The sequence below is a fragment of the Cebidichthys violaceus genome, unplaced genomic scaffold (assembly GCF_023349555.1).
Source record: "Cebidichthys violaceus isolate CVI_PGR_0920_01 unplaced genomic scaffold, fCebVio1.0.p SCAF_24, whole genome shotgun sequence".
NCBI classification, from domain to species: Eukaryota; Metazoa; Chordata; class Actinopteri; order Perciformes; family Stichaeidae; genus Cebidichthys; species Cebidichthys violaceus.
Genome location: NW_027176417.1, coordinates 6403136 through 6430807, shown reverse-complemented (window position 1 = coordinate 6430807; position 27672 = coordinate 6403136). Strand labels below are relative to the sequence as shown.

The window sequence follows — 27672 nt, the reverse complement described above, 5'->3', positions numbered from 1 at the left end:
TGTTTTTATTCCCTGGGCTTTATTAGCTTACTTGAAAACCAGCGAGAATCTACTATATTTAAATTTCTCCGCTGTGTGACCCACATAGGGGGGAATCAGTAGTACTTTTCATCCGTGACATCGTGTCCCCGTCTCTGCTCCTCGCTGCCGTCTTTTCCGCCGTGTCGAGTGGACGTGAAAGCCCCGAGGAGGTTACTGAACCGACGAGGCAGGGCAAATGTTTTTCGGGCGTCTCTTGTGATCCGGACCGTTGCCGACTTCGCCCCGGTGCTAAAACGTGGCGCGCGTCTGTGTTTGTTCCCAACTGGAGTGGAAACATATTTTTAGATTTTGCTCCATTGCACCTGGAGAAGAATCGGGACGAGAGTGGAGGGAAGTGTTTGTCCGGAGCTCTACAGATGTAGAAGCAGTGATGAGGAGATAAAACAAGTCTGAGATCACATGTCCCGTCCTTTCAAGGTGAATTCTTTTCATTTATAAAACATACATAGATGTGCATTTAATGCAAAGTCTGATTGATGTTTTGTTTTTTTGTCAAATGCAATTATTTTGGTTGAGCATCCGAATACTTTCAAATGTTGCAGACGAGGATATCTGTCACGTGTTTCCGTTAGGCTTAAAAACAGCTTAAATCCAAGTCGCACCATCGCGGTCCTTAGTGGTCCGTCCGTCCGTCCGTCCGTCCCGTGGAAATAAAGGAGCGACCGGGACGGCGGAGTCTCTGTGTGGATTTCAGAAACCTCAAACGCTCCCGTCTTGTTTGGCTCAAACAGAAAAAAGAAGGGAGTGATCAAGCATCATTCCTGCCTCTTTCTTTTGATTTCATCCAAATCAAAACATAAAAAAAAAAGATCAATATATTCAAACATGAGTGTAATATATAGATTCATATATAATATATAAAAAAAACAAATAAAAAACTGAAAACCCAAAGTGAAAACATTTGAGAGCCACAAAACAGAGTGAGGGAATTAAAAAAAGGTCCGGCTCCTACACGGAGGTTTCCGACTGTAGCCGCAGCACGAACTTGTGTGACTTGGGGTCGATGTATTCCTCCGACATCTGGATGTAAGGGATCCTCTTCGTCGTCACCACCAGGCTGAAGTCCCCGCACCGGAGCAGGAAGGTGGAGCCGTCTTTCAGGCCGCTGGTGACCGACGCCTCGCTGATCAGCGTCCACCGGCGGGCAAGCCAGTGGTCCCGGCTGTACTGCAGGGTGGGACCCGGGCTCAGGTAGCACTCCAGGAACGCCTGGGAGGGAGGGACACACACACACACACACACACACTTATCACAACTCAGAATGAGATGTCAAGCTCACGTGGGACGGAATAAAAAATGTAAATAAAAACCTTGGGCGTCATGTTGTTGGTGATGCAGAAGGCCAGGTGCTGCTGGATGCTCTCCATGCTGTGGCAGTGCTGCTGCTTGGTGGTCCTCAGGTACTTCTGCAGGGCGCGCGCCATGGACGGAAAGATGGCCTGCGCCGCCTCGCGGGGGTCCATCACGTCCCCCGGGGCCTTCTTCTGCTCCTCCTCCTGCATGCGCTTGATGTGCGTGAACGCCTCCTCCACCGCCACCACCAGCCTGGAGGGGGAAAGAAAAAAAGAAAGCGTTTCACTCGGAGCCGGAGTATTCTGTCGCGACAGACTTGTTTTATCTGTTGTGTTTTAAACTAAATTACCGTGCTTTGCGCTTGCGAACGCGCCTCTCGTGCTCCGCCTCCTCGTAGTACAGCTCGTTGTGGCTGGTGTCCCTGCGGCGGGCGGCGGCCGCGATCATGGCTCTGGACTGGGAGTGGGCCAGTCCTGCTGCCGCTGCTGCTGCGTTGTTCCCCGGACCTGTCGAGGACGGAAAAAAAGATCAGACGGGGATTTCTTAAAAGCCTGAAAGACGAAAGGTAATGGAACAAAGAAACCCTAGGTGATGACATAGAGATGCAACGTGCTTTTAAAGTGGAGGGGGAGATTATCGATGCACATAAACCACGGTCCATTTCCTTTTATCACCAGCATTATCAAAGCTGACGTGAAAAGCCGCACAAAGTCGTAATATTTAATTGTTACGAGCACCGTGATCATTGGAAAATCAAAATAAATCGAAATAAAACCACGCTGCTCACCCACTCGTTGCTATTGATATTCAAGCATTCCCTTTCCTCTGCCACTCGGTGCCTTCAGGAGTCTAATTATAAAAAGCGTCTCGGGCAACTTCAAAAGTTTACTTTTTTTTTTTGGGGGGGGGGGGGGGGGAGAGATGAGGATGGGAGGCTGCTGATGAACCACTGCTTGGTGTTAATGCAGGTTAAAAAGAAGGCAGAGCCGCTGAATTATTAATGCGGGGGCAGGGATCGCCCGTGAACAGAATAATTCATGGACGGGGGGAGGAGGGAGTTTGCGCTCGCTTTCACTGCACTTAGATGGGATTTAAGGGTGAGGGGTATCGTGCTGAACGCCATGTGTTGCCATGTCGGCAGCAGGTAGACTGGAATGTGTTGAACCGCTTTTAGTACGTAAGATTTAAAACGCCTTAATAAAAAGAAATCAAACAAAGTAATGCAGTGAAGCGTTAAAGCGGTCGCACCCACGTAAAATAAAAAGCAACAGAACCAAATTTGCTCGTTGGGCGTCATAAAAAATCACCTGGGCCCATGTGGATGCAGCGTAAATTAACGTTATGGCTGCTTTGGGCCCCGGGGGGGGGGGATTAAAGATTATCGTCTGGCCCGGAGTTCAACTTATTTATTGCAACGGTGGTGTGGCTGCTAGAGGAGAGAGAGGAGGAGTGGGAGGGGAAAGCTCCAGACATGAGAGAGAGAGAGAGACAGAGGGAGACAGAGAGAGAGAGACAAAAAGAGAGAGACAGAAAGAGAGAGACAGCAAGAGAGAGACAGAAAGAGAGAGACTGAGACAGAGAGAGAGACACACAGAAAGAGAGAGACAGAGAGAGAGAGACATAGACAGAGACAGAGAGAGAGACAGAAAGAGAGAGACAGAGAGAGAGAGATACACACAGAGCGAGAGACAGAAAGAGAGACACAGAGAGAGAGAGACATAGACAGAGACACAGAGAGAGAGAGACAGAGAGAGAGAGAGAGAGAGAGAGAGAGAGAGAGAGAGAGAGAGAGACACAGAGAGAGAGAGACATAGACAGAGACACAGAGAGAGAGAGACAGAGAGAGAGAGAGAGAGAGAGAGAGAGAGAGAGAGAGAGACACAGAGAGAGAGAGACATAGACAGAGACACAAAGAGAGAGAGAGAGAGAGAGACACAGAGACACAAAGAGAGAGACAGAGAGAGAGAGAGAGAGAGAGAGAGAGAGAGAGAGAGAGAAGCTGCTGCTGCAGGATGAACGTGAAGGAGGATGAGAGAGAAATGACGAGATCAGTAGCGTAATAGCTATTGATTTATCGGCCGTCTCCCACGAACATTTAAGAGGAGGCGAAGAAAGGAGGGAGACGAACTGCAGGAGGAGGAGAAAAAACAAAACTAGGGAGGGAGTAAAGTCAGTGCACTGAAGTGAAGCTTAAGCACACTTAAGGGAGGGCGATTTAATACAGAGGGTTTGTGCTACAGTCTGCCAGCTGTTTTTTCGTGGCATGCAAGTGAGCGCGTGTGAAGCATCACTACAGGCGTAGCTTCAAGGCTACTGAACGTGCACATGATTTAAGGAGAGCTTTTATCAAGTTAACAAAAAGGTGCTTTGGTTGGTTAACTTACTGTCAAACAGGTAGGCTTTCAGTTTAGCTCTAAAGGCGTCTTAAAGGGTTAGCGTCGGTGTGAGGGGACACATAAGGAGAGAGCGTTTCAGGCGGGAATCAGATAACCACACGAGTCGTAGCGCATCGGCTACAAATCACCTGCGCTGCTCTACGTTCCCTGACAACACATTCTCCGACTGGGATAAACAAAAAGACCCGCTTCCTTCCTTCCAGGCAGCGCATTCCAGTGCTGTGTGGGAGTCAACCTGCAGAGACTTGAGGTGCGCTTTAGATGGCGATCTGTCACATGGGGGGGGGCGCTCAGAAAAAGGTGAATTATTGCTGCGGGTTTTAAAAAAATAAAATATGCGGAAAAAGTTGCTGCGAATGCCAAAAAATAAATCAGTGGTTCCAGTATTGAAGTGTGAATATGTGCCAGTTTGTTTGGTCTTCTATAATTTTTTTTTTTTGTGATTTTTTTTTTTACCATAGACGAGGATTCTTGTACATAGAAACAGGATTTAATGCAAAATATTTAAATATTTACCATTGTCTTGCAAAAAATATATATAAATAAAATTACAAATATTTCTAAAAATATAAATAAATAATTCAAAATACTAGATCATACAGATTTTCTTACTTTATCACAGTTACACATTATATCTCTGCAAGAAAATGTGGATTCTAAAAAGCCAATGAGGATATTCCAAGCATCGACAGCATGAATGAAAAAAACACGAGTGTATTTCGGTCTTTTTAGTGGAAATTAAACCTGGAAATATAGTTTTTAATGCAAATGAATGACTGCCTGGAAGTATCGATGGAAGATACGAATCGAAAAAGTTAAAAAGATGAGTCAATAATGAAAATAATGAATGTCAGCTGCAGCCCTACGATAATCTAAAACAAGTAGCGCTCCACATTATTTAACAATGACAACCTGTGTGTGTGTTATGATGGATATACACAGTGATACAGATTATAGTATGAATCCAGCATATATGTTAGAGACACAGAAACACAAAACCATCAAAGACAAAACACAGAGTTCAAAGACCGTAGCACTCACCCTCAGCGGGGGCTGCTGGGAACTCACCATCCACGTTGTAGACCTTGAGGCCGGCCAGGTGCTTGGCCGCGCGGGACTTGGAGGCGGAGAGCAGCGCCGGGTTGTGCACCGGGAAGTCGCAGTAGTAGCGCTCCAAGATGGCCAGAGCCGCCCGCTGGATGCTGCAGAGGAGAGGAGTCAAAGAGGAGCTTTAGGCCGAGGGGGGAAACGTCAGGAAGCTGAAATCCAGGTGGCTCTATGCCAGCGCGAGAGGTTGAGCTCTAAGAGCGGAGAGGAGGACGTGAGAGACATCGGCCAGGGGACGTTTCTCACTTGTAATACTGAACACTAGGAAACAACCTAGAGAGAGGCTAAAAAGACTCATCACAAGAGGAACAGGATAGAGGGAAGGATGTAGGAAATGTCAGATTTCTGCATCTCCTTGTTGTCGTATCAATGGCTCCTCATGCACTTCTAGGATGTATGAAAATTCTTGCACTTTCCTGCTGAACACTGGGCCCTTGTGTGGACTTCATTCATAGGTGCGAGAGCCCCCACTGTGTCCGGGGTCACTCTGCGGGGCCAAGTGAAGAGCTAACTCGATATACATGAACAACGGCACATGCTAGCCTGCTGCATGCGCTTCCTATTATCCCGAAGGAGGATCGCGGTGTGAGCTCTCGTAGCTTCAGAACAAAACGGTACATTAAGCGGTGGGGTCATTAGAAATACCACAGGCAGACGCAAACGCTGAGAGTCACATGCACGACATCATCGTAACAGAGTTACAACGGGGGATCTTTAGATTGGCTCACAGGCTAAAAATACACCACTTGTGAAAAGAGGACGGGGGCTGTCTTCAAGTTCATCTGTAGAATTTCACCGCATCTGGAGAGAAATGAAAACCTGAACGGGAAAAAACAAGTGGCAATGCCTCCAAAAAGGCGTAATGCAATCCCGTTTATAAACATGCTTTAATGACTTAAAAGCATAATATTTAATGTTTGGGGATGTTCTGAAGTAGCGTGGGATCATGGGAGTTGTTGTCAGCTTCTCTCGTATATTATTCCTTCTGTGTTAATCGTTCAAGAGGGTATTTTTTTTTACCATAAATGTACAAATGTCAATGTTCAAAAACCTCCAATATCTAAATAGTGTTTTCGTCATTTGGTCCCCGGAAAAAAAGTGTTGGAATCACTTGCTTAGAGAATACAAAATAACTACGTCCAATTTGCAAATTGACAATTTTCTGTCCCCTAAAAGCCCCTTTGACTCGGACCACGACAAGCTTTCTACTCATCAGATTTGCTTTTTTTTGAGAAAACTTAAATGATTCGTTCTGGTCTGTTGGTTTAATTACCGGTTCAAAACCACAACAATGCAGCATTGTAACAGCTGTGTGTTTACAGTTGTGGTAGAGGTAAAATCTTCCAGAATGATTTGAGCGCGTCAGTCATGAGACAACAACAAACCATCGGAGCACGGCTGGAGGCGGCGCTCATTTCTGCCAAAAGGGGCGGCAAGGAGACCGGTGGCCGCTCCCGTGGTCAACTCTGTCGCACAGAGCATTGAAACAGACGGGACCATTGTTTAGTCGGAGTTCTCCGACTTCGGTCAATCATTAAAGCCGAGCAAACATGACAGAAAGCCTCCGCTGGCCAACGCAGCGGCGCCTGACGCGGGAATAAAGACCGACTGGAGACACACCGGTGAACCCGGAGACCGTCTCTAACGTTGCTGCTCAGGACTGACCAGTCAGTCCCCCCCCCCCCCCCTCTCTCTGGCTGTGAGGAATGCGTTCATATTCAACTTGTCAAAATGACTTCCCCCAGCCCTCCAGATTGGCATCAAAGGCCAGGCAGACGGAGACAAGCCTTCGGGGCCCCGGGGGCCCTCGGCCATTATGATAAGGAAAATCATGCCAGAAAAAAAACAAAACAGGAATGAAAGCAGCAGCCGCCCTTCTGCTAGTGGAGGAGATACATGAGAGAAAACACACACGTTTGCGCTTCTCTGTATGATGCATGTTTGTGGCTGCATGTGCATGAATAATTAGTGTGTGTGTGTGTGTGTGTGTGTGTGTGTGTACGAGCGTGCAGGCTGACCAGATGCTGCGCTCCGGTCTGCAGGGAGCGCTAATTAGCCGCGTGTTTACAGTCGCAGACGGACAACAGAGCGAGGACGGGGCACGCTGCCGGCCAAGCACCATGAATGGAGCCGCTTACAAAGGACAACACCCCCCGAGCAAGTCGGCTCACACACCGACCAGACCATTACACACACACACACACACACACACACACACACACACACACGCCTGACCCGTTTCTACCAATGCGATGCATTTACCCCGTATCTCCAAATATGGTGATTCGGATTGTTGTTTTTTTTTTAACTGAAGGTTCCTTTAAGAGTAACTGAATAATCAGAAAAATGCACCGTCACAAGAGCACTGACCCGTGGATTTATTACCGCAACATGTCCTGCTTAGTATGTGTCTTTAGTGTGATACTACGGGCCAATGTATCAGCAACACAGATCTATGGTCATCAGATTTATCTTATTTGCTTATAAAGGCCACAGAGAGGAGAAAAAGTTCGATCTTCAAGACACAAAGTGTGAACCAGTCCACCTGCAAAACTACAGAAAGATAAGCCCTTAGTGCGGGAGCAGATGTGGGGGATGATGCTTCATCCGTCCGGTCATAAAAGAGGCCCGTCCATAAATCCATCATGATTTATGAGCGTGTGTGAGACTGGGGGCCGCGTATTGATACCAGGGTATTGTGTTTGGCGTAAAAAATGGGATCTTCCTGTTTTTGCTCAGAGATAGTAAGGTCATAAAAACCTGGTTGGTCTGGTCGGAGCTGTTCTTTGCCACACACACACACACACACACACACACACACACAGTTCCCTTTCTTTCTTTCATTCCCACATACATGTTAGGGTTCTTCAACTCTAGCCTCCCATTAAGTATTAATCCCTCGTTCTCTATTCTGTCTCTCCCTGCCTCCGTCTCCTGGGTCTTCCCTCTGTACTCCGCCCTCTGTGTGCTGCTCTTTTCTGAGGACTCGCCTCTCTGAAGTCTTCCCCACCCTCTCCTTTTCTTTTTTTTTGGTTGTTTTCCTCCCGGCACGGTTTCCTCTCCCCATCAGCCACTTTGTCTGCACGCCCTCTTGTCTCTGCATTTTCTTCCATCTCCCCTTTTCTCTTTTCCTTTCCTTACTCTCAGTCTCTTGTATGAGTTACTTCCTCCCATTTACCAATGTGTAACCAGTGACTCCCCCCCCCCGTCCCCGTCCCCCGTCCCCGTCCCCGTCCCCCCGTGTCTCCCTCACTTGAAGTGTCCCAGTTTCTGTTTCTCCCTCCGCCTTCATCTCCCCCCACCCCCCACCTTGTGTCTTGTCCCCTCCTCTTACTCCTTCTGTCTTCTCTCTCTCTCTCTCTACATGCACATCTGGGTATTCCGCTAAGCTTGCCTCAGTGAGAAAGCTGAACAGACCGGTAACACTCTGTCGTGAAAAAAAGGTTGTTAATTCACATGATTGTTATTGCAAACAGTCCCATAAAAAGACCAATCAGAGGCTGATTTATCTCCTTCCTCTGTGCCATCGAGCTCCATTGTTCACACCAATGAGCCACACTGTTTACTGGCTGACATGTTGCTTCATTACCATGAACACACACACACACACACACACATACATACACACACACACAGTATGTATTCTGTCACAATCCCACATACACTGTCCTGCTACCCAAAATGCCGACTAATCCGCCGCTGAAAATAGTCCCCAACAAACAGTGTGTCTTCCCGTTTGAAGAAATGACTTCATGAAAACCTCTCGATAACGACCATTGACACAAATCGTTTGCAGAAGATATCGGCGGACAACATTGAAGGAACCAGCCGGCCGCTCCCGTGCTTCCTCACCTGAGCTGTCCCAGGTTGTAGTGCCTCATCTCGCCGTCGGTGGCGCGCGTGACGCACACGGAGAAGCACGGCCGGAGCTGCCGGAGCTCCAGCAGCACGATGGCCAGGTAGTGGATGAAGAGCAGGGCGTCCACCAGCGACACGGCGTACTGCACGATGCCCTGGTAGTTCTCGTCCTGCGACGATATTAAAAGGGGTCATTTGTGCCGCCTGATGACATATATGCACAGTATACACTGAATTTAAACTACATGCAAATGCTGTAAACATTTCCCCAAAAAGTATTACTGCAGGGATAAAAGAAAGAAAAAAAGATCATACACATGTAAGACAAGATGTAGAGCGTATGAATATTCAGATACATTTCAAAGCATTTTACTGTTTTCCTACATTCTGAATGAGGGACCAACCGGGATTTTAAATTATGACTCGCACAGTAAACACAGCACTGGGGAAACCAAATATCTCTTTTGGTTGGTTGTGATTTCGTTGAGCTCCTAAAAGCCATTAAAAATTAATGTGTCTCCAATAAACGAGACCTCTCCCACTGCTATTGGAAATATTTGGTTCTGCGTGTCTGACGACTTGAATTCCCATGTTTATTTTTAGCTACAAGCAGTGATGTTATCATATTTCACGTCCGCGTCTCCGTCTCCCAACTCACCTGCGAGTCGAGTATTCTGACGCCGTAGAACAGCCAGTACGAGACCACGAAGAGCAGCACCAGCACGGCGAGCAGCGCCCGGAACACCAAGACCCGCGGGAGGCCGGCCCGCGGCGGCCTGAAGAACAGCGCCCAGACGGCCAGCAGCAGTATGAGCAGCTTGAAGGCCACGGAGATGAAGAGGCCCTCGCACGCCGTGCCGCAGCTCTGCAGCTTCTCCGGCCAGAGGAGGTGGGGGAGCGCCAGGAAGGCGATCGGCGTCAGGAACACCAGCAGGCCCAGGACCACGGCCAGGGCCAGGGTGAAGTAGCGGCGGCAGTCGAGCCCCACGCTGTCCTCCAGGTCCTTGGTGATGCGGACGATGTCCTCCTGGGAGAGGCTGTGCTCCGACGTGCCCGTGACGGCCGTGGTGGTCTCGCCCCAGTTGTCATCCTGGAGATACGAGGAGGAGGAAAAGGATTTAAGGTAACGGGTGCATCCTAAAACCCTTATTTCATCATTCCAAACTTCTTGATCCTCACTGGATAGAAACTGATCCTGTCAGCCATCATAAACCAAAAATCAAAGACCTATTATTATTATTAATGTGATCTCTTTTCCCTTTTTTCTCTTCGAGATCATCTTGTTAACATTAAATATTTGTTTTAATGTCCACACATGTTGTGCAGCTGTGCAGATCAGTATAATTACTAATAGTGTCTCATACATTTTTCACATGCATGTATGGAGATTTTCAATCCAGATGCATACTAATTGTGCTCACTCACATCTGTATATATGTCTGACCAATGATGTGTCCAATAGTTTGTGAGAATATGAATGAAAGAGATCTGTCAAAAAAATCATTCCTCCTATTAATCTGTATGATGTATAAAATAATAGTTTAATCTATCCACAGAATACATTTCCATTCAGTCACGTGTGACGCTAGAGATCACTATACTTCAGGAATATATTTACATAATTCCTCTCAATTATTTAGGCTACTAAATTATTTCTACAACTAGTTTTTTGTATTATTCATTTACAACCAAATATAGTAAATGTAGGTGCAAATGATCAATAACTTATCAATAAAAATGTCTCTGCACTAAGAGTCCATTTACAAAGTGGTTCAATAAATGATGTGCACACAGTATACAGTGAATACGGTTCTTAATGCGTCTGTGGGTTCTTGTCAAACATTTATTTCACATTCTGTTTGTCATAAGAAATCCTCCGGCTGATTTCACTGAAACGGTGTTTGCTCGATTCGCAAATTTCCTTGTATATTCAGTGGAAGACGGGAAAAAAAAGAGAAATGAGATGCACCCAACGACTTCAACAAGTCCAACCACTGCACAATAACAAAAGCACAATGGTGGAGCGGGGCTTGGTACAGCTACTTTGCTCGAGGGGACAATGCGAGAGAGGACATCAGAAGACTGAAAATATTAAGAGAGGAAGCTTCCACCTCTTCTATCATCTGTCACTGTGTTGTAATAGGCCGGCTAACATTTTCCGACAGCTGAGGCTCCTCTATTGGAGTTGCATTATTTTTCACCAAAAAAAAAAAAAAAAAAAAAAAGCACAGGAGGTAATTTCCAAGCACGTGAGAAAAAGAAAGGACGTCTGGGCCGACTGCATCCGCAGATAATGAAGGTCAGCAGCGTCGGAGCAGGAGCCGCTAGAACAAGGGAAGATAAGAACTCTTTACACGGCCAGTCACAACAAGCTGCTAACGTGGCTCTGTGGGCCCTGCCACCGAAAGAAGAAGAGCGCCAATGACGAACCGCCATCGGCTACAAGAACCTCCGATAACCAAAGGCGCTGTTGCCAGAGAGCAGTGCCATTGTAGATGAATCCTATTTCAAGGAGCGTATCAGTGAGCAGAGAGGAGATGTATTGTGATCGCTGTAGACTGAAGGGGGGGGGGGGGGGGGGGAGAATATCCCACTGGCCTCGGGGGTTAGAACAGCAGAGAAAGAGATGAAGCAGAACAATGGGAGGACACAGGAAGAAAGCTCAGGTTGTGTTTGAAGCTAGAAAGAAGCTACTATTATCACTCATATACTAATAATAGAATTTTCACTGCTGTACAGAATATCAATAGTGGAAGCACACATAGATGAAATATATATATATATATATATATATATATATATATATATATATATATATATATATATATATATATATAAAAAACATTTTCTATTCATGGCCCATTCACGGGAGACGACATGTCAAAATGTTGACTTGATGAGGTCCAGCACAGAAAACTATCTCGGTCTCACCTGACCTTTGACACGACAACGCGGTTGTAAATGCTCAGCTCGATGTCTGCGCAGCTGTAAGGACGACCCCAAACATCACGAGTCACAAACGTGAGCTGTAAACCAGACGGGGGAATGCGTGGCCTGGGTTCAAAAGGTCAAAGACTAAAGATGTCGACGCGTCTCCGCGCAATCTGACGTTTGTGCTAGAAAGGGCCAAAGTTAGCAAGCAAGGCTCATGGGGCGTTCCATTCGAACTGGGAAAGTCGGCATTCTTGAGTTCCCAGTCCAAAATTTCAACTGGACCTCAAAATCCAAGATGGCTGCTCTGAGCATCGAGAGTGAATAAAAGCTGTAGTAACATACTGTTTAATGGCCCTTCTGTCTTATGTGTCTCATCAAATCAGTCGTACACACAGTACTGTCCAACTTCTATCTGTGGACATGTTGCTATGGTGTTTTTTTATGCGCAAAGTACCGTCGGTATTGCTAACGAACGGCTAACTTAGCTAGAACTGGCATCCATCTTTCAGCATTAACATTAGATCAACTTGTTATGTATTTAACTCGACAGCTGGGAGTTTAATTGTATCTGACAGATAATAGAACAAAAGTCTGGGAACGCAATGCAACACGCACACAAACAAACATAAATAATGCATGTTTCAGTCCAGTCAATTGGAGTGGAGATTGCTTTTTGAAACAGAACAGTGAAAGCCACTTCATCAATAATGAGAGAGGCGGACTGAAGAGGCCCTCAGCCTCTCTCCGCGGAGACTTAAGCAACAGGCCTTTTACTCACATGGAGCAATGATTCCCGGCAGACGACAAAAGTAAGCAAGGCCTCATTATTTTCTCTTTGTATTAGGGGAGGATAAGCGCTCCGCGAACCTCCGTCACACGGAGATTCACAAATCATCGGGGACGACGAGCAGCATGCCTCAGCAGCACTGGAGGCATTTTGTCAAAACAAAGCGGCCATGTTTTAACGTCTCCCGACTTAAAACATTTTATTTATTTTATTCTGAATGAGTAAATGTGGCACAACTGATCCACGTGGTGCTGAGTACAGGGCATCTTGACTGTTGACAGATTCTCAAGTCTGACTACCAGCTGGAGAAGACAAGCGTGTGTGTGTGTGTGTGTGTGTGTGTGTGTGTGTGTGTGTGTGTGTGTGTGTGTGTGTGTGTGTGTGAGCAAATCAATAGGCATTAGTTGTAAGGAAGAGTGTCTCCTCACCACCTCGAGAGCACCCAGGGGAGACATGAGTCACAGCTTCTCATGCCTCCACTCATCAACACTCATCGCTCATAGTTTCATACCTCTGAATCACACACTGCTTAAGGACTCCTTCAAGAAGTCTCTCACCATTGGAATTAAGTGACGTGGCAACTAGCTCGCACGCAATGCATCCTGGTACATGTAGGCACCGCCGGCAGGGCTCCGTGAGCGGGGGGGGAAACCTCCTCGCTTTCTCGAACAATACAGCACAGACTGAGGTACTTATTGCACCAATTTGACTACTTTCACCATCAACACTTTTGAGAGGCTCTACTAGTAAGCAGTGATGAGTACACTAGCAGAACATCACACGGTGTTTCAAATTATTTAATATGAAGCAAAATCAGTGAGGAGATTCCCTTTGGCCGAATGTCTATTGCGCTCATCAACAAGCCGTCTCAATGCTAATGAAATTTGGGACATTACCGTCGGTGGATCCTTCCTCCTCTACCTGGGCTTTCCCTCAGCCGGCACGGTTAAAAATAGACATTAGTGACCCACATTTCCTAACGGGATTAAGCAGCCACCTCAGGCTGATCTGGTTCAGCACCAGTAGCCTCGTAGGGGCCCCAGTCCCATTCATCATGCGAAAAGTAGGTTGAAACGGAGGAAGAGGAGCGGCGAAAAGAGACGGGGAACAAAGAGGAAGAGAGCGAGAGCGCGACAGACACGTTCGATAACAAGGCAGCCAATTACAAAGGAGAGGGAAGTAAGGCCGGTGGCAGTTCAAAAGGCCAGAGAGGATTACCGCGCACACAGGCCAACGTGTGAAATCCTCCACTCAAAACTACATGTGTGTCATGAATAAAGCACACCTCAACTAAACACCTCTCAGGTCTACTCTAGCTGCTACGCCTGCAGTGATTTACTCAACCCAGACGACGGTTTTACAAGCAGTTCCTCTGCTCTGGGCGACTTAACAGCTGAATAACGGAAACATCCGATATGACGTGTTCTCACATAGCACTCGAGAAGAGAAGAGACAATGGAGGGGGTACTAAAGAGAGGAAGAGGACAATAAAAAAGGGTTGAATCTACGGAATAGGTGGGAGACGTAGGAGAGCGGAGTACAATGTGGTACCAAATAAAGATGAGCTGATATTAGCTGTATTGGCAAACTAGCTAGTAGAAACTACATAATAAACCAAAAACAACGTTGGCTAAAATTCCATCATTACAGGAATATTTTAATATTTCGGCATTCTTGAAGAGAATTAGACAAGAAGATCAATACACCACATTCATATCTGTCAATATGAAGCTCGAGCTTGGAAACAGTTAGCTTAGCTTAGCATAAAGACTGGAAGCAAAGGGAAACAGCTAGCCTGAAAAAGGTCTGCTGCTGCTACGACTACTACCAGCACCTCTACAGCTCAATAATTAACATGTGTCACAACGACAACAGTCTTCATGCTATGCTAAGCTAACTGTCTCCTGGCAAAAAAAGATACATCATTAAAATCTGTTGAGCGGTGTTGCTTATAAAAAGGCGGCTCGATGAGAGGCAGCATGTGCCATCAAAGTATTTCTTTGATGAAATGTTGGCCCGGCTGCAAACTTTAAGTGCTGCAACGTGATACAGTGGCTGCTGAGCTTTAAACACATCCAGCAAGACGTGTTTAACTGCACACGGGCGCTCGTCTGCGTGCATGGTGTTGCGTTGCAGGACTGCTTGTGGGGACTGGAGGGATTTCCTGATGTTGTGGGCCCTCGCTCAAAAGCCCTTCGGGGTGTTTTTTATCTGTTTTGCCAAAAAAAAATACATTTGCTTAGAATATTCTATTCTGGTCCGAGGCGAAATAACACATTTTTGCGGTTAAAAATCAGAGAAAGCTGAATATTTTGCACATAATCACCTGTAGAAATTCCTTGGAACTACAATAACTATCACTAAGCCTTTAAGTGCTTATCTGAGCAGGTGTATATATAGCACACTGGCTACACACGCTATGTCTGCCAGCGTGCATTTCCAAAGCTTTCAGCCGAGTATTTTATGCATTCTTTCTCCGCCGGAGTATAAATAACAGCCATTGTCTCTCGCGGTAAGTCAAATATCCACTAAAAGCCTGTTTTCTGTTGTTCAGCAATAAGTGGGCTGCAAACAAAAGCCTCTCGCTCAGCGCAGGAACAAGTGCACTCTACTCACTCCTGGGAGGCAAGGTGTGCGTGTGTGTAAAATATTACGTTCCCAAAGAGCTCCTCACAGCCATTTAAAACCAACCTTTGTTAAAAACCGTGGACAGCGTGCGAGGCGGCCAAGAACTTGTCGGGACAAGGAAGGGAAGCGCCGTAAAAATAGTCTCCCGGACTAATTCCAAGGATGGAGGAGTGACGGCGAGACAATGGGAGGCCGGCAGCTGAGCAGCGCTTGATAAAGAGGTTAAATTGCAGCGTGGTTGAAACGGATTATTCACAGGAATGTCAGGAAACCATGAAGGGAATAGAGAACTTGTAATTTAGCAAAACCCAGAAAGTGGTGTGAAGATTATGTGGCTTTAGAGAAACATGGGATGACTTTGACTCATCTCAAGAGCAGATTAAGGAGTAAAGAAGTTCTTTGTGAGTGTGAAGAATACGACTTATGTTTAACTTTAAAGAGTGGGAGCTTTCTTTAAGAGCAGTTTCAACTGTTAATTCAAGTTAATCATATTTGTGAGTTAAATCACATCAAGTTGAAAAAATTGTGTCCACTGCATTCATATGGGATCAACGTCGGAGACCACCTTTCAGCTGCTCGATAAATACGGACCATCGTGTGTCCTTGTTGGAGTAAAGACAAATTGGACAGGATATGTCATCAACACTAAGAGAAGGGGACCTGCCTTTGGGGTCGTCCTCGACCAAAGAAAGTCTTAGCTGCATGTCGGACCTCTCTTGTTCTTACCTGGCTCGGTTTAGTCCCCGCTCCAGAGCTGGCCACTGGAGGAGAGTTAGTAATAGAGTCTTCTTCTATGGTGGTGACAATCACTTCCCTTATCTCCTCTATCGTCTCGCAGACCTCGATCACCTGCAGCACCTCGTCTCCCGCCTCCATCACCGGTGGCGACTGCATCCCCCCCCCAAAAAATCCTCACTGAACTTCACCTCGGTCCGGCTTGCTCAAACGTCGCCTCTGTGCTTCCTTCACCCGATACATCCCAGAGTGTGTGTGTGTGTGTGTGTGTGTGACCTCCCCGACTCCGCTTTATCCGTCTTTATATAGAAATCTCTCCCATCATGCCTCAGGAGGCATCGTATGGGACTGTGCGCTCGCCTGCCACATAATGTGAGGGGCTCTACGGAGAGGAGCGATGGAGCGCGCAGAGCAGCAGAGAGCGAGAGAGTTGATACGAGATGATCACATGGGATGTCCTGACAGCAGGAGATGGAGGGGAGGGGGGGGGTGTATGGGATGGATGGATGGATGGATGGATGGATGGAGAAGGAGAGGAAGGTGGAGCAGAGGAGTACAGTCTAGAGAGGAGAGTAAACAACACCAATTAGGTGCCATCGGTATACTCCAAAGGTTTCCCCCATCCTTCTCTCTCTCTCTCTCTCTCTCTCTCTCTCTCTCTCTCTCTCTCTCTCTCTCTCTCTCTCTCTCTCTCTCTCTCTCTCTCCTTCCTCCCTCCCTTTTATCCGTCTTTCCCTCAAGGCATCCTCTCTCATTCTCGGCTCGCCTCTTGCCTCAGCGCCACTCTCCGTGCATCGCTTCTGACCCAGTGAGCACCGCGGCGTCGCAGCACTGCCACAGGCTGCATGTGTGTTAATGTGTGTGTGTGTGTGTGTGTGTGTGTGTGTGTGTGTGTGTGTGTGTGTGTGTGTGTGTGTGTGAGATGTTAAGACAAAACTTGCTCATCAACAGCGGAACACAACAACCCGACGGCGCGTCTTAAAAATAACTTCTTTTTTTTTTAAAAGGTGGCATCAAATGGCATTGGTATTAAATACTACATGTCTGATAATGTGACATCCATAAGCATCAATGAGCCGCACTATTGCATCTGGAGACATGTTCCTGCATTACCATGAACACACACACACACACACACACACACACACACACACACACACACACACACACACACACACACACACACACACACACACACACACTGTAGTTTGTTTTGGCTCAATCCCACATTCACCATCCTGCTGCAGTTAATACTCCAAATCTGAACCAAATGTGTATTAACCCGCAGCTGAAAATAGTGCACTATTCCGTCCTGTTTGAGTAACTCTTGCTAAAAACTACAGCGCCCAGCTGTATAGAATAAAAAATGTATCCCCCTAAAAACACCTTCTCCAACCTACTCCGACCGTGGAAAAGTGTCCGCCCACAAAGCTCGCAGCCTGGCGGCGGCACGCAGCTTATAACACACAGGGAGCACGGGGATAACCACGGAGCTCCGTGGGATCCCGTCTCACGGGACACTGAGCCAGGAAGCACTCACCGCGGGGAAGAGATGCCAAACGTGAACGCAAGCGCTCTGCCTCTTCCAAGAGCCCGACATGGCTGCCCGTGGACCCCCACCACGGAGTCTGGGGGGGTCTGCGCCGTGGTCCGTGTTGCCGTACAGAGGTCCGGCTGGATTGAGCGAGCGGCTGAGATCGCAAAGCAGCTGAGTGGGTTAATTGAGCTGCAGGGAGGACGAGAGGAGACGGTGGGATGGTGCAACTTAGAAGAACCGTCGCTCTACTTTTAAGTCACCGCTAGAGGAACGATGACAGAATTTGGATACAAGAAGGAGGAACATCACAACTCTGTGCCGTTAAAAGGTCTTAAATCTGAAGGTAGGCTACAAAAGGTTGAGCAATCGCATCCCAGCTATGCAAATCAGACAGGTTTAGGTGCATTTTGAGCCAAATTGTCGTTCAGCATTTCCTTGCCAGAGAGCACCTGATTTCTGCACAACAGCTGGCGAACACGAGGGGAAAGCGGTTCCCTCTCTAAACTGCTCATCTAAAAATAAAGCCAGCTCCACTTCTCTTTCTCACTCCCTCACTCTCTGTCTCCCTCTCTCTCTCTCTCTCCGCTTGTTGGGATGGCAAGGCGCTAATTCTCAAAGAATGCTTTGTGGTTTAAACATATCGCATTTCTCTTGTTTGACACCTCGTACAATGCCGGCCCGGCATCACACTCCTAAGCCGCGTAGCGTCGACCGCCGCTGCTCCCATCAACCTCTCGGTATCCACTCCGATATCCAGTTTCATACAGCCAACAACAGCAGGACGGATTGACCCAAATTGCTCACATTATTAAGTGTCAGTTCACCTCCAGAAGTCCGGGCGACGCTCCTCTCCATTGTCCTTAGCCGGCAAAAAACAAACGCGCCGCAGACGTCTGCTGAAAACCACCTCGTTCCCACCTTCAGACTTCACAGCTGAACGAGCACTTGAAGCGTGTTCTTCACATTCACACGTACGTAAGGCCCGGGGCTTTGGCCCGCGTCCTGGAATTGGAGCGACCTGCTGGAAGAGCTCTATTCAAACCCATCGAGCTGTCCGAGAGGTGTACCATCAACCTCGTTCACAAGCCGTGTCGAAATCCCATTTTAAATAAACAAAACGTGTGAAGAACTGGTCGTCATGAGGCGTGTTTGGCAGTTTACACCTAAGCTAAAAAACAGTTTGTTGAAGGTTGATGTAGACAAAATATGAAGCTGGTTAGCTTAGCTTAACATAGAGACTGGAGACGGCTAGTAAAGGTAACCAAATGTGACAAAATCCACCTCCCAGCACCTCTGAAGCTAATTCCATAACTCATTGTATCACGTTTGTTGATTCCCTACAAAAACCAAAGTGTACAAACAAAGCAACTTCCTGGAATCCCCGCTGGTTGCTCGGCAACTGGTCCAAGCCAATAAATAGTCAAGCCCTTAACCCCCTTAAAAAGGCTTGATCAAACAAACAGGGTTTAACTTTGTTATCCAGCTGCAGGCTCCGGCTTCACATTCAGCATACAGACAGTCACACTGCTGCGAGAAAGTGCTTTGATATCTGTGCTCTGCATGTTGTGAATGTTTGCTGCACACACACACACACACACACACACACACACACACACACACACACACACACACACACACACACACACACACACACACACACACACACACACACACACACACACACACACACACACACACACCACCTCTCAACAGCAGGGTCTGAACACATCTACGCCCCCTTCTTCTTTTTACGATTTCCTTTATTTTTGTGCCGGGAATCGGGTGGACATCCCCCTGATGCGCCGCTCGGGCAGCCAAGACTCCGATTAAGTCCCAGCAGCGGAAGCGACTGCGAGACGAGGCCGACGCTAAATATCCACATACGGGAGCGCATGCCGGGGACCGGAGTGCACACGCGGGGATTTGTGCTGAGCCGCTCTCTCAGCGGAGTGCGCTGGCCCTGATTACTCAAAACCGAAGCCAAACGCTCCCCGCCCTGTCAGCAGCTCCACTGCAGGCCACGGCGTGAATAAGACACGAAGACCGAAAACACCGAGGACGGCTGTGCTCTCTGGCAAATCCTGTCGTGTGTTAAAATTAGACACAAGCGACTGCTAACGAGTCTCGCCACGACGGAAAGTGAGCGCCAAGTAGGTCAGCAGACGAATTGGCGAACGTCGGAGGGACCGGGGCGTGTTTGTCATCTTCTTTGTTGTTGTTGTTTTTCTTCCCTTCAGCGGCTTAAGCCGAACACTTGATGAGGGCCACCGTGCCAGACAGTTGTTTGGCTGTAGAGAGCGGGTCAGTCTCGGGTGAGCAGAGGTCGTCTGCGTGCTTAACTCTCTTCTTTCGTTACACTGAGGTTGACTCCTGCCAGCAGCAGCAGCAACGCGTTGAAGCTCCTGCTTTCAAAGCACGCTGGACGAGTAACGGCACACGTTTCACTCTTTCACGTGACAGAAAGTTAAGTTAGCTGAAGCGGTTGAATCCACCGATGCTCTCTTCAAAGCCTCCGGACGGCATGAAGAAAAAAAACTGTTTTAATAAATAATAAAATGACTGTTTTTACAGTCAGGTGGCTTTGAAGAGATCATAGTTAATGGTCTCAGTTTCCCATTCATCACCTTCTACTGTCGGTAAGACACTGACTGACTGTGGATAAGTACCTCATACAGCCCCACTTCAAAACATGCCTTTAAAGGCCTATTCAGTCATGTGTGAGACGGTCACAAACAAGGCTCGGCTACTTATCATCCAATTAAAAAACAGGCTCCCTGTGCTGTAAACACTTCACACTTCAAGACTTGAACACACAAGACGGTACATGTATGTAAATGTGTTTATCTGCTTACAGATCAGTCAATTCTCGGTCATTTTTCAGTCTGACAGACTTAAGTATATCCTAATTTATATCAATAGACTTGTTTGAAGAAACGCTGTTTGTCATGACAGTCCTAAAACCGTTATCCAATTTTGTCTTTCTTTAAAGGGTCATACAGTGAAATGTGTTTTCAAAAATACCACACAACACGAAACAAATTGGCTATGACTCATTGGCTGTTTTGGAACCGAGATCTCTTGTACCCCTCGAGTGCTACCCGGAGTTTCTCGTCCCAACACGCCGACATGCAGCCGTTTATTCGCTCTGCCTTTTATCCGACTCCCGGAAACACGATCGCAGACTGAACCAATGCCCAGACAAACACATCCCGATGGTGTAGCCTACGAAAAGGACAAAATACGATAACGTGACGATCAATCTCCTACCTTATACTTCTGTGTTATCAAATAATCCATCACATGATCAATGTGTCTGTCACTGAAATCAAAGTCAGCATGGTTTCTGAGGGAAGAGTTTGAATTTTGACTGACAGTCAAAACAGCTAAGCTGACGTTTTTTTTGCTTGGTCTGGTCCATTTTTTTTTTTTTTTTGGGGGGGGGGGGGGCACTTTGCGCGGGACCTCATCATGAGTTGACCCACTCCCTGCAGTGAAATACAGCGTTTGCTTCTGACAAAACAAAGTGGCGATGACCACAGAAGCAACCTGCTGCATCCTTATCCTGTTGCAGATATTTTTTCCGCGGTAGATTTCCTGAAAGTGACGGCGCGGGCCTCGCCAAAAGTGGACTGGCCCTTTCTGGCTTTTGCCCTCAAATACCAGATGGTCCGTCCCAGCCCGGGCTGATAAACACAATTATCATTCCAACTCATTTCGAGTAGTGACTGATAAATCTCCTGTACTCTAAATCCCTGATAAATCGGACTAGAGATACTCTATCATTGCTTTTTTGGGTGACGGTGCAGCGGCGCTGTGCTCAGCCCTACCTGGACCTGCTCACCGCGAACGGCCGAGTCGCCCAGCAGCGGCTCTGCGGGCGGCGTGGTAATCGTTACGGACTTCTCCGAGCGGCTGTCTTTACCGCGGGACTTGTGGCGGTCCCGGCTTCGCTCCCTGCGAAACAATGGAGAGAAAACAAAGGAAGAAACATCATGGTTAGTGTAGTACGGATGTTGACAAAAGAAATACTAGTGCAAATTATATACACGATGTTCAATTTACTCATCAAAAAGATCCGTTCCTCAGATATCACGTTCTCCAGATTGGACCGGACGGACGGACAAACCACAAACGTAACGTCCTCACTGACGGCTGTCACCAGGCGCAGAATAATGAAGATAACCTTTGGTCATTAGAGCTTTTAAGAGTCTGATCAAAGACTCAGCTGGGTCGTGATATTGTAAGTGAACAACCTTTTAAAAACAATTTATGAGTATATTTTTTTGACATTCCTCAGTCTTTGCACCTTATCTCCCTGACAGAAAGAACCCACAGTAAGCCTGGATGACCCTGGCCTTTGACTTTTGCCTTGCTTCTTCTTCGTTTTGTCCTATTTGACAGCAAAAAGGCGTGGCGGACCAGTCTCTGAGACAAAGCACTGTGAACGAGACAGTTACACACAGTATATGATGACACAAAGAGAGCAGGGACACGATAGATAAGGCTGCATGAAGGTGGGGAAATTAAACCGTCTCCAGCTGATTTTCCGTTGACTGGCTCTCATGTGAACTCTGCCCCACATAACCCCTCCCCCTCCATATCACAGCACCACTCTTACTACAAGGCCCTCTGTCTCTTAACATATGAGCTCCATTAGCCGCACTGACCCCCTGCCCTAATCCCGCATAGAGCGTGAAGCGCCGGCTCTCTCCGCATCCTCCGCCCAGCATCAACATGGCCACATGGCACGGCGCCCGCGCTGCGGCTCCATTAGCACGGAAAAGCTCAACAAGCCACAGTTAATCCCTCATCCGTGTCCCTCCCCCTCCAGCTGCTGACATCTTGGACGTGGTACATACAGTATTTTCAAGCGAAGCTGACAAACAAAAGACAATAGAAAGTTCGCACACTGAAAGTCTGACGCAGCTAAATGAGATGTGGTGCAACAACAGCCCTACGCTGAACTACAAATGACCAACACGCCACCTTCTCACACAAGAACAATTCACGACCGTAACGCGCAGGATATCCTGCCTGCCGGGGGAACGGAGGAATCGGCGTGACTGACGGCAGTGGAGCCGTTACAGTTGCATTGGATGAAGTGTTTTCATTGAAGGGTGTTAACCAGTCTGCTTTCCGCCTCTATTCTTGTACTTCCCCCCTTTTTTTTCCAACGTGGACACGATTTTCCCACAGAAAAATCATAACAGCAACTAATGTTTCCAACCTGCACGGAGCAAGAGAAAGCTCACTTCCAATAGCCCGCGGCAACTTCTCTCGCTGACAGAGTGACTGACGCATTGATGTCCATGTAAGCCTTTAAATGCTGTGTCTTATACCTATCATTATTACTTTAAATATTATTAAGGCTATCATCATCATCGCCGCAAAAAAAAACAAAAAAAAAAAACGGTTCCTCCGGCGGGAGCGATCGTCCAACAAAAGGCTGTCACTGATTGCGATTATTAATTGGGGAGGAGAGGGAGGAGCAGCAGGGCCTCACGAAGCAGTGATCAGCAGAAAAATAAGCAGCTCTGGGGGAATGGAACATTGTTATTTTTCTCGGCCTGTTCTTCTTCATAACATTCCTCTGTGATTAAACTGCACACAACCCACATGCACAATAACAGATAACAAGCAGGTCTTTAAGGCTGGGAACCACTGGCTGACAGTAAACAAGGTGTGACTGTGTGTGTCTGCACACAAAGCATGTGTAATGTCCATTCGTGTATCCCAGCGAAGCGTGACTCACTGCGAGAGTCAAGAGCAGAAGGTAAAAGGAACACCTGGTTCTCAGCAAGCTGGCGAGACTACAACATGTGTGAGAAGAAGGTGCAAAGACGATGCGAGTTAAGACATTAAAAAAAAAAAAAACAGCATTTTGAAATGTGGTACGGTCAATGCAAACAGACAGGAAATGCAGAGGTGAGCAGACCTGTGGAGTGGTTTGAACAGATCGGCCTCTGTCTACCGGCCCCTCCCCTCCCCCCGGTCCGTTTTCTCATTCCCCCTCCAGCATGCTTCTGGGGTGATCGCACTGTGTGGAAACCTCGCTCCCATCACACACACACACACACACACACACACACACACACACACACACACACACACACACACAGACACACACACACCTTTACCCACCACTCCCCCCCCCTTTCCCACATCCTCTTCCTGCCTCATTAACATGCAGCCGGCTCGTTGGTATTCCAACGACGCGCTCGGCTATGATTTGATTAATGGAATTTGACTTCCAGCATGGATCCCTGAAACGGGTATGGCTTTTTTGGAACAGCGAGGATGGGGGGAGGGAGGAGGGGTCCTGCGAGGGCAGAGGATGCCTGGCGAGCCGAGGCAGAGTCCCGCCAATTAGGCCCCGGAAGCGCCGTCTCCCTCCAGCACCTGAGGACGAGTGTGGCTCGCGGTCGCGTTTCTCTCCGCCTCACACGGAGGGAGGGGCGATAGCAGGACGGCGCTGGAGAGGCAGAGCCAACTAGCGTGTCACGCCGGACCGTCTGCGGGCCAATTTGTCCTCTCCGTGGCTGGCAGGGCGACCCACACACACCTGTGTGACACGCCGCTTTGTGTGGACGAGCCAGTGGACGGCTCGGCCTCAGCCAAATGGGTAGAGTCATGGAGCCAAACATAAACTGAGCCACCGCACACTCAGGGGGCGACTCCTCTGGTTGTATAGAAGTCAATGAGAAAATGACTGGAAAAAGACGGGGTTGTACAATGTTGTCTGAACTTCGGGAACTTGCACTCCACCTTTTACTTAAAAGTAAGCGAGAAATAGAGCTGAAATCGTGTCTATATGAAATACATGTAAATCGTATCATCCAGGAACCTCCAAATGGAATCATGACTGTGAATGAATTAGTTTAAATGACTTATCCAGCCCTATGTTGACGCTATGTGCTGCCCTATAATTGGAGTTCGACCAATCAAAAGGAACCAATTTTCCACACGAGCAGCTGCTAATATGAGATTTACTATTTCACAATCATTTAAATACTCCAAACTGAAGTAAAGTGACCCAAATACAAAACTGCCATGATCCTAAAAGTGGTATGAATGGTTAGTAGCATTTGCACCACAGAATATGTAGAAAACAAAGAAAGAAAAAAGCCTCTTGCTGCTTCCAAGAGGCCGTGTGGTAATGGAACATTACAAGCAGGGACTGAAAATCACATTAACGTCCTTTCCTTCGCGGTTAATTGTGCAGCTCTGTGTAATACTCATAATCACTGAAAAGACTGCTCTCTGGTGAGTTTGTGCTTTAGTGTCTGGTGCAGCTGAGCATGGTCAGAAAAGAACACAAACAATTTCTACATGCAAATAAATAAATCAGTGTCATCAGCATACGTCCACAGACCATAATGTACTAAATGAACATCATGCTGTATTGAAGAAGACTTGAAACTAGAGATTGAGACCATAAACTCGTGTTTACAATGTTTACTGAGGGAATAAATCAAGAGAGAAGTAGAGTCATTTTAGACCAGACTTCTATACAACCAGAGGAGTCGCCCCCTGATGGTCACTAGAGAGAATGCTCCACATTGGCTTCACTTTTCAGAGCCAGATGTTGCCGCTGGTCATTACTGAACAACAAGGGGAAGTATTTTGGATACCGGTTGAGTCTGACACAGGAGAGAGGGGGGGGGGGGGGCAGAAAGCCAGCTATCTGAGGAAATAACTCCAAAAACCGTGCACCATCTGTTTACGAAAACCTAAGCCAATCCCATTCCATTCTTCTATTATTTTCCGACAAATTATGTTGGAGATTGACTCCCGAATATGCACAGATACAAACAAAACTAGACGATAATGTCACTGTGTGATTATTTGTATGTGATCACGCTCCACCGTGCCCGCATCTGTTCCTGACATCAGCGTAATTAGACGACAGTGATGCAGAGCTGCCTCACGCCTGGAACCCCCTCGGAGTAAATTACCTTCATACGACGACGGCAAGCTTTCAAAGGCAAAACAATCTTCTTTTTTTTTCTTTTTTTTAAGATCAAATTAGAGGACAGCCGGTGGCTTTGGCACAGCCGAGGAGCGGCAAAGACGCTTGGCGGGGATGCCCGTATGTTCATTTCCAATTTGCTGTCACTCACTTAAAAGGCTTCAGAAACACCACCACTACTACTACCCACTACACCCCACCCCCCGTCTTTGATTCCAAATCAATGCGAGACCACTTTTACTCTGCTCTTACTTTGAGCAACAAGGGCACATTCCTGCCCCGGGGAATGCCAGCGAGAGGGGGAACGAGTGATACGCCAGAGCCTACCCATCCTCAAGAGAGTAGCCAGGAATCCATTTAAGAAGGGGGAGGTGGAGAGAGAGAGGGGGGGGGTACAGAGGAGAGGTCAAGAGCGAACCAGCAAGGGGCAGCTGCTGTATTCATATCACTGCGGACACATGGGAGCAAAGAGCGAGGGTACGATGAGGGGACAGGAAAGAGATAAAGAGGACAAGAGCGAGAGCGATAAAGGGTGACAGAAAGCGTCCCACGACGTGAGACACAAAGTTCCTTAAACGGCAACAGGTGGCGGCGAGAGTGAGAGAGATATATGAAGGGGAAAAAAAGCAAGAGGGGGCAAGTGACAAGGGAGGGGCCGTCGTGGGAACAGGAGCCTCCTCTCATCTCCTCTCAGGGCTCTCAGCGCGTCCGCCGAGCCATCAGTCAGCCGGCCCTCTCCGGCACCTGTCTCCCGCCGCCTTCCTGAGGCCTGTCAACCACGGCCATTTCCCCGCTGACAGACTAATGCGCCGACACAAGCTGCGGGGCTCGGCGCACGCCGGGGGGGCCGGAGAGAAAGACGGAGACACAGGGGTGGAGAGGGAGAGGAGGTGTGGAGGAAGTTAGAAAATCCAGGGATGAGAAAGGGAATAAAGAGGAACTGACGGAGAATAAATGTTTCTGGTTCTTGTTTCAGAAACAAGGACCAACTTTAAGCCATATTGTAGTTTTTTTATCTGTTCTTACGTGACTCACAGTTGGAGCATTTCTTTGACTTTGATGGAAAACAGATGAACAACAGGAGGGAACAGAATTATAGACGGAGCTGGATTTGGTCTTACCCGTGCCTGTGGGATCCCCGGGAGCGTCCGGAGTAGTAGGAGTAGCCCGAGTAGGTGGACTCCGTGTCCATGGCGGCGCAGTCCCGCCCGGGCAGCCGGGATCGGGGGGGGGGGGGGGGGGTCGAAGCGGAAGGCTGCTCGGCTGGTTCCGCTGGCTAGGCGCGGCGGGCTGTCGACGAGCTCGGAGGCGATCGGCCGGCTCGCTCAGGAGGCGAGCGAGCTGTCGGCGGTCGGGCTTGAAAGCGACCCTGGGGGCGTCCGGTGAGGAAACATCAACCTGGAGGGGAAGCGAGGAGGAGACATGCGAGTTTGAAACGTGAAATGTCCGGGAAGCCGGCCCACATCTGACCGCTAGAGACAGGAGGAGCCAACGAGACGGACACGGCGTCTGGAATAGAGAACATTACACGATCAACCCTTTCTTTCTCATCACTTCTTTTATCATTGTGTATTTATTAGCAGCCCTCATGCATAAATCCGGCAGTAACACTCTGTCACAGGCAGCTCTCAGGAGGTTACAGCTGAGCGTTCCACATTAAGGAATCACTGCTGCCGTGAAACAGCAATTTGCTCTTATTCCCACACGGCCGACGACTGTTGTTCAGAGGCGGTTTCTTAAGTCTCTGACAGACACACAGCAAACTATTCAAGCCCGACGCGACGAACGTGGCGAAGATAAAAGCCTCTTTCTTTTCTTCCCAGGAGAAGTTCCTGATGGAGATGGGGAGGGGGTTGCCAGTTTGGGAGCGAATCTGGGACTTGTGATGGCAGAGCGAAGGAAGAATACATTGGCAGAACTGTGCGTCGTCTTGTTCTTCCTGCATTTAATAAACAGTCGATTGCATCAGTGTGACTACAACACCCAAAAACTATCCCTCTAACTTTTCATTACTACGCTCCAGAGACGAACCGTCACCGGCTGATGGCATTAATGGGAAAAAATTGGATCGCCCGCGGCCAGAACACGCGTCACTTGAAATTAATGAAAGTGTAGCAGCGAAGCGTTACGTGATGTCTTTACCAACACTTCTGCACAACCGCAGGATGCTGCTGGTGAGAGGCTTGGACAACGTTTTCAATCCAAAATGTTCCAGCTTTCTTGGGACAGAAAATGAATCTTGGTGAAATTCATTATTATCAGTTATTGAATAGACACGCATAGTATTGTATAATGGAAAGCAACAGTTATTAACCGATTAGTCAAACACCAGAAATCTAATCTATTGCAATTTTGATTGGAATAGATTAGATTTCTGGTGTTTCTA

The 27672-nt window shown here is 47.7% G+C and overlaps 1 protein-coding gene across 1 annotated transcript; it reads right to left on the bottom strand.

Moving 5' to 3' along the window:
- LOC137879197 (vang-like protein 1) lies at positions 1-26540 on the bottom strand. The gene is made up of 8 exons (XM_068719854.1): positions 26408-26540; positions 21145-21271; positions 9355-9786; positions 8691-8866; positions 4773-4933; positions 1685-1841; positions 1353-1587; positions 1-1251 (listed from the first exon to the last, which is right to left on the bottom strand). Exons 1-8 carry the CDS (start codon positions 26476-26478, stop codon positions 991-993), a joined length of 1620 nt encoding a protein of 539 aa, XP_068575955.1. The 5' UTR covers positions 26479-26540; the 3' UTR covers positions 1-990.
- Positions 26541-27672: the final 1132 nt, after the last annotated feature.

What these genes read in the sequence shown, in the direction of transcription:
- LOC137879197 (XM_068719854.1), bottom strand. Translation starts at nt 26,478, where the DNA reads ATGGACACGGAGTCCACCTACTCGGGCTACTCCTACTACTCCGGACGC. An exon ending in TTCGCGGTGAGCAGGTCCAG is followed by an intron (nt 9,787 to 21,144) that starts GTAGGGCTGAGC and finishes TCGTATCTCCAG; the next exon opens with GATGACAACTGGGGCGAGAC. An exon ending in GTTCGCAAGCGCAAAGCACG is followed by an intron (nt 1,588 to 1,684) that starts GTAATTTAGTTT and finishes TTCCCCCTCCAG; the next exon opens with GCTGGTGGTGGCGGTGGAGG.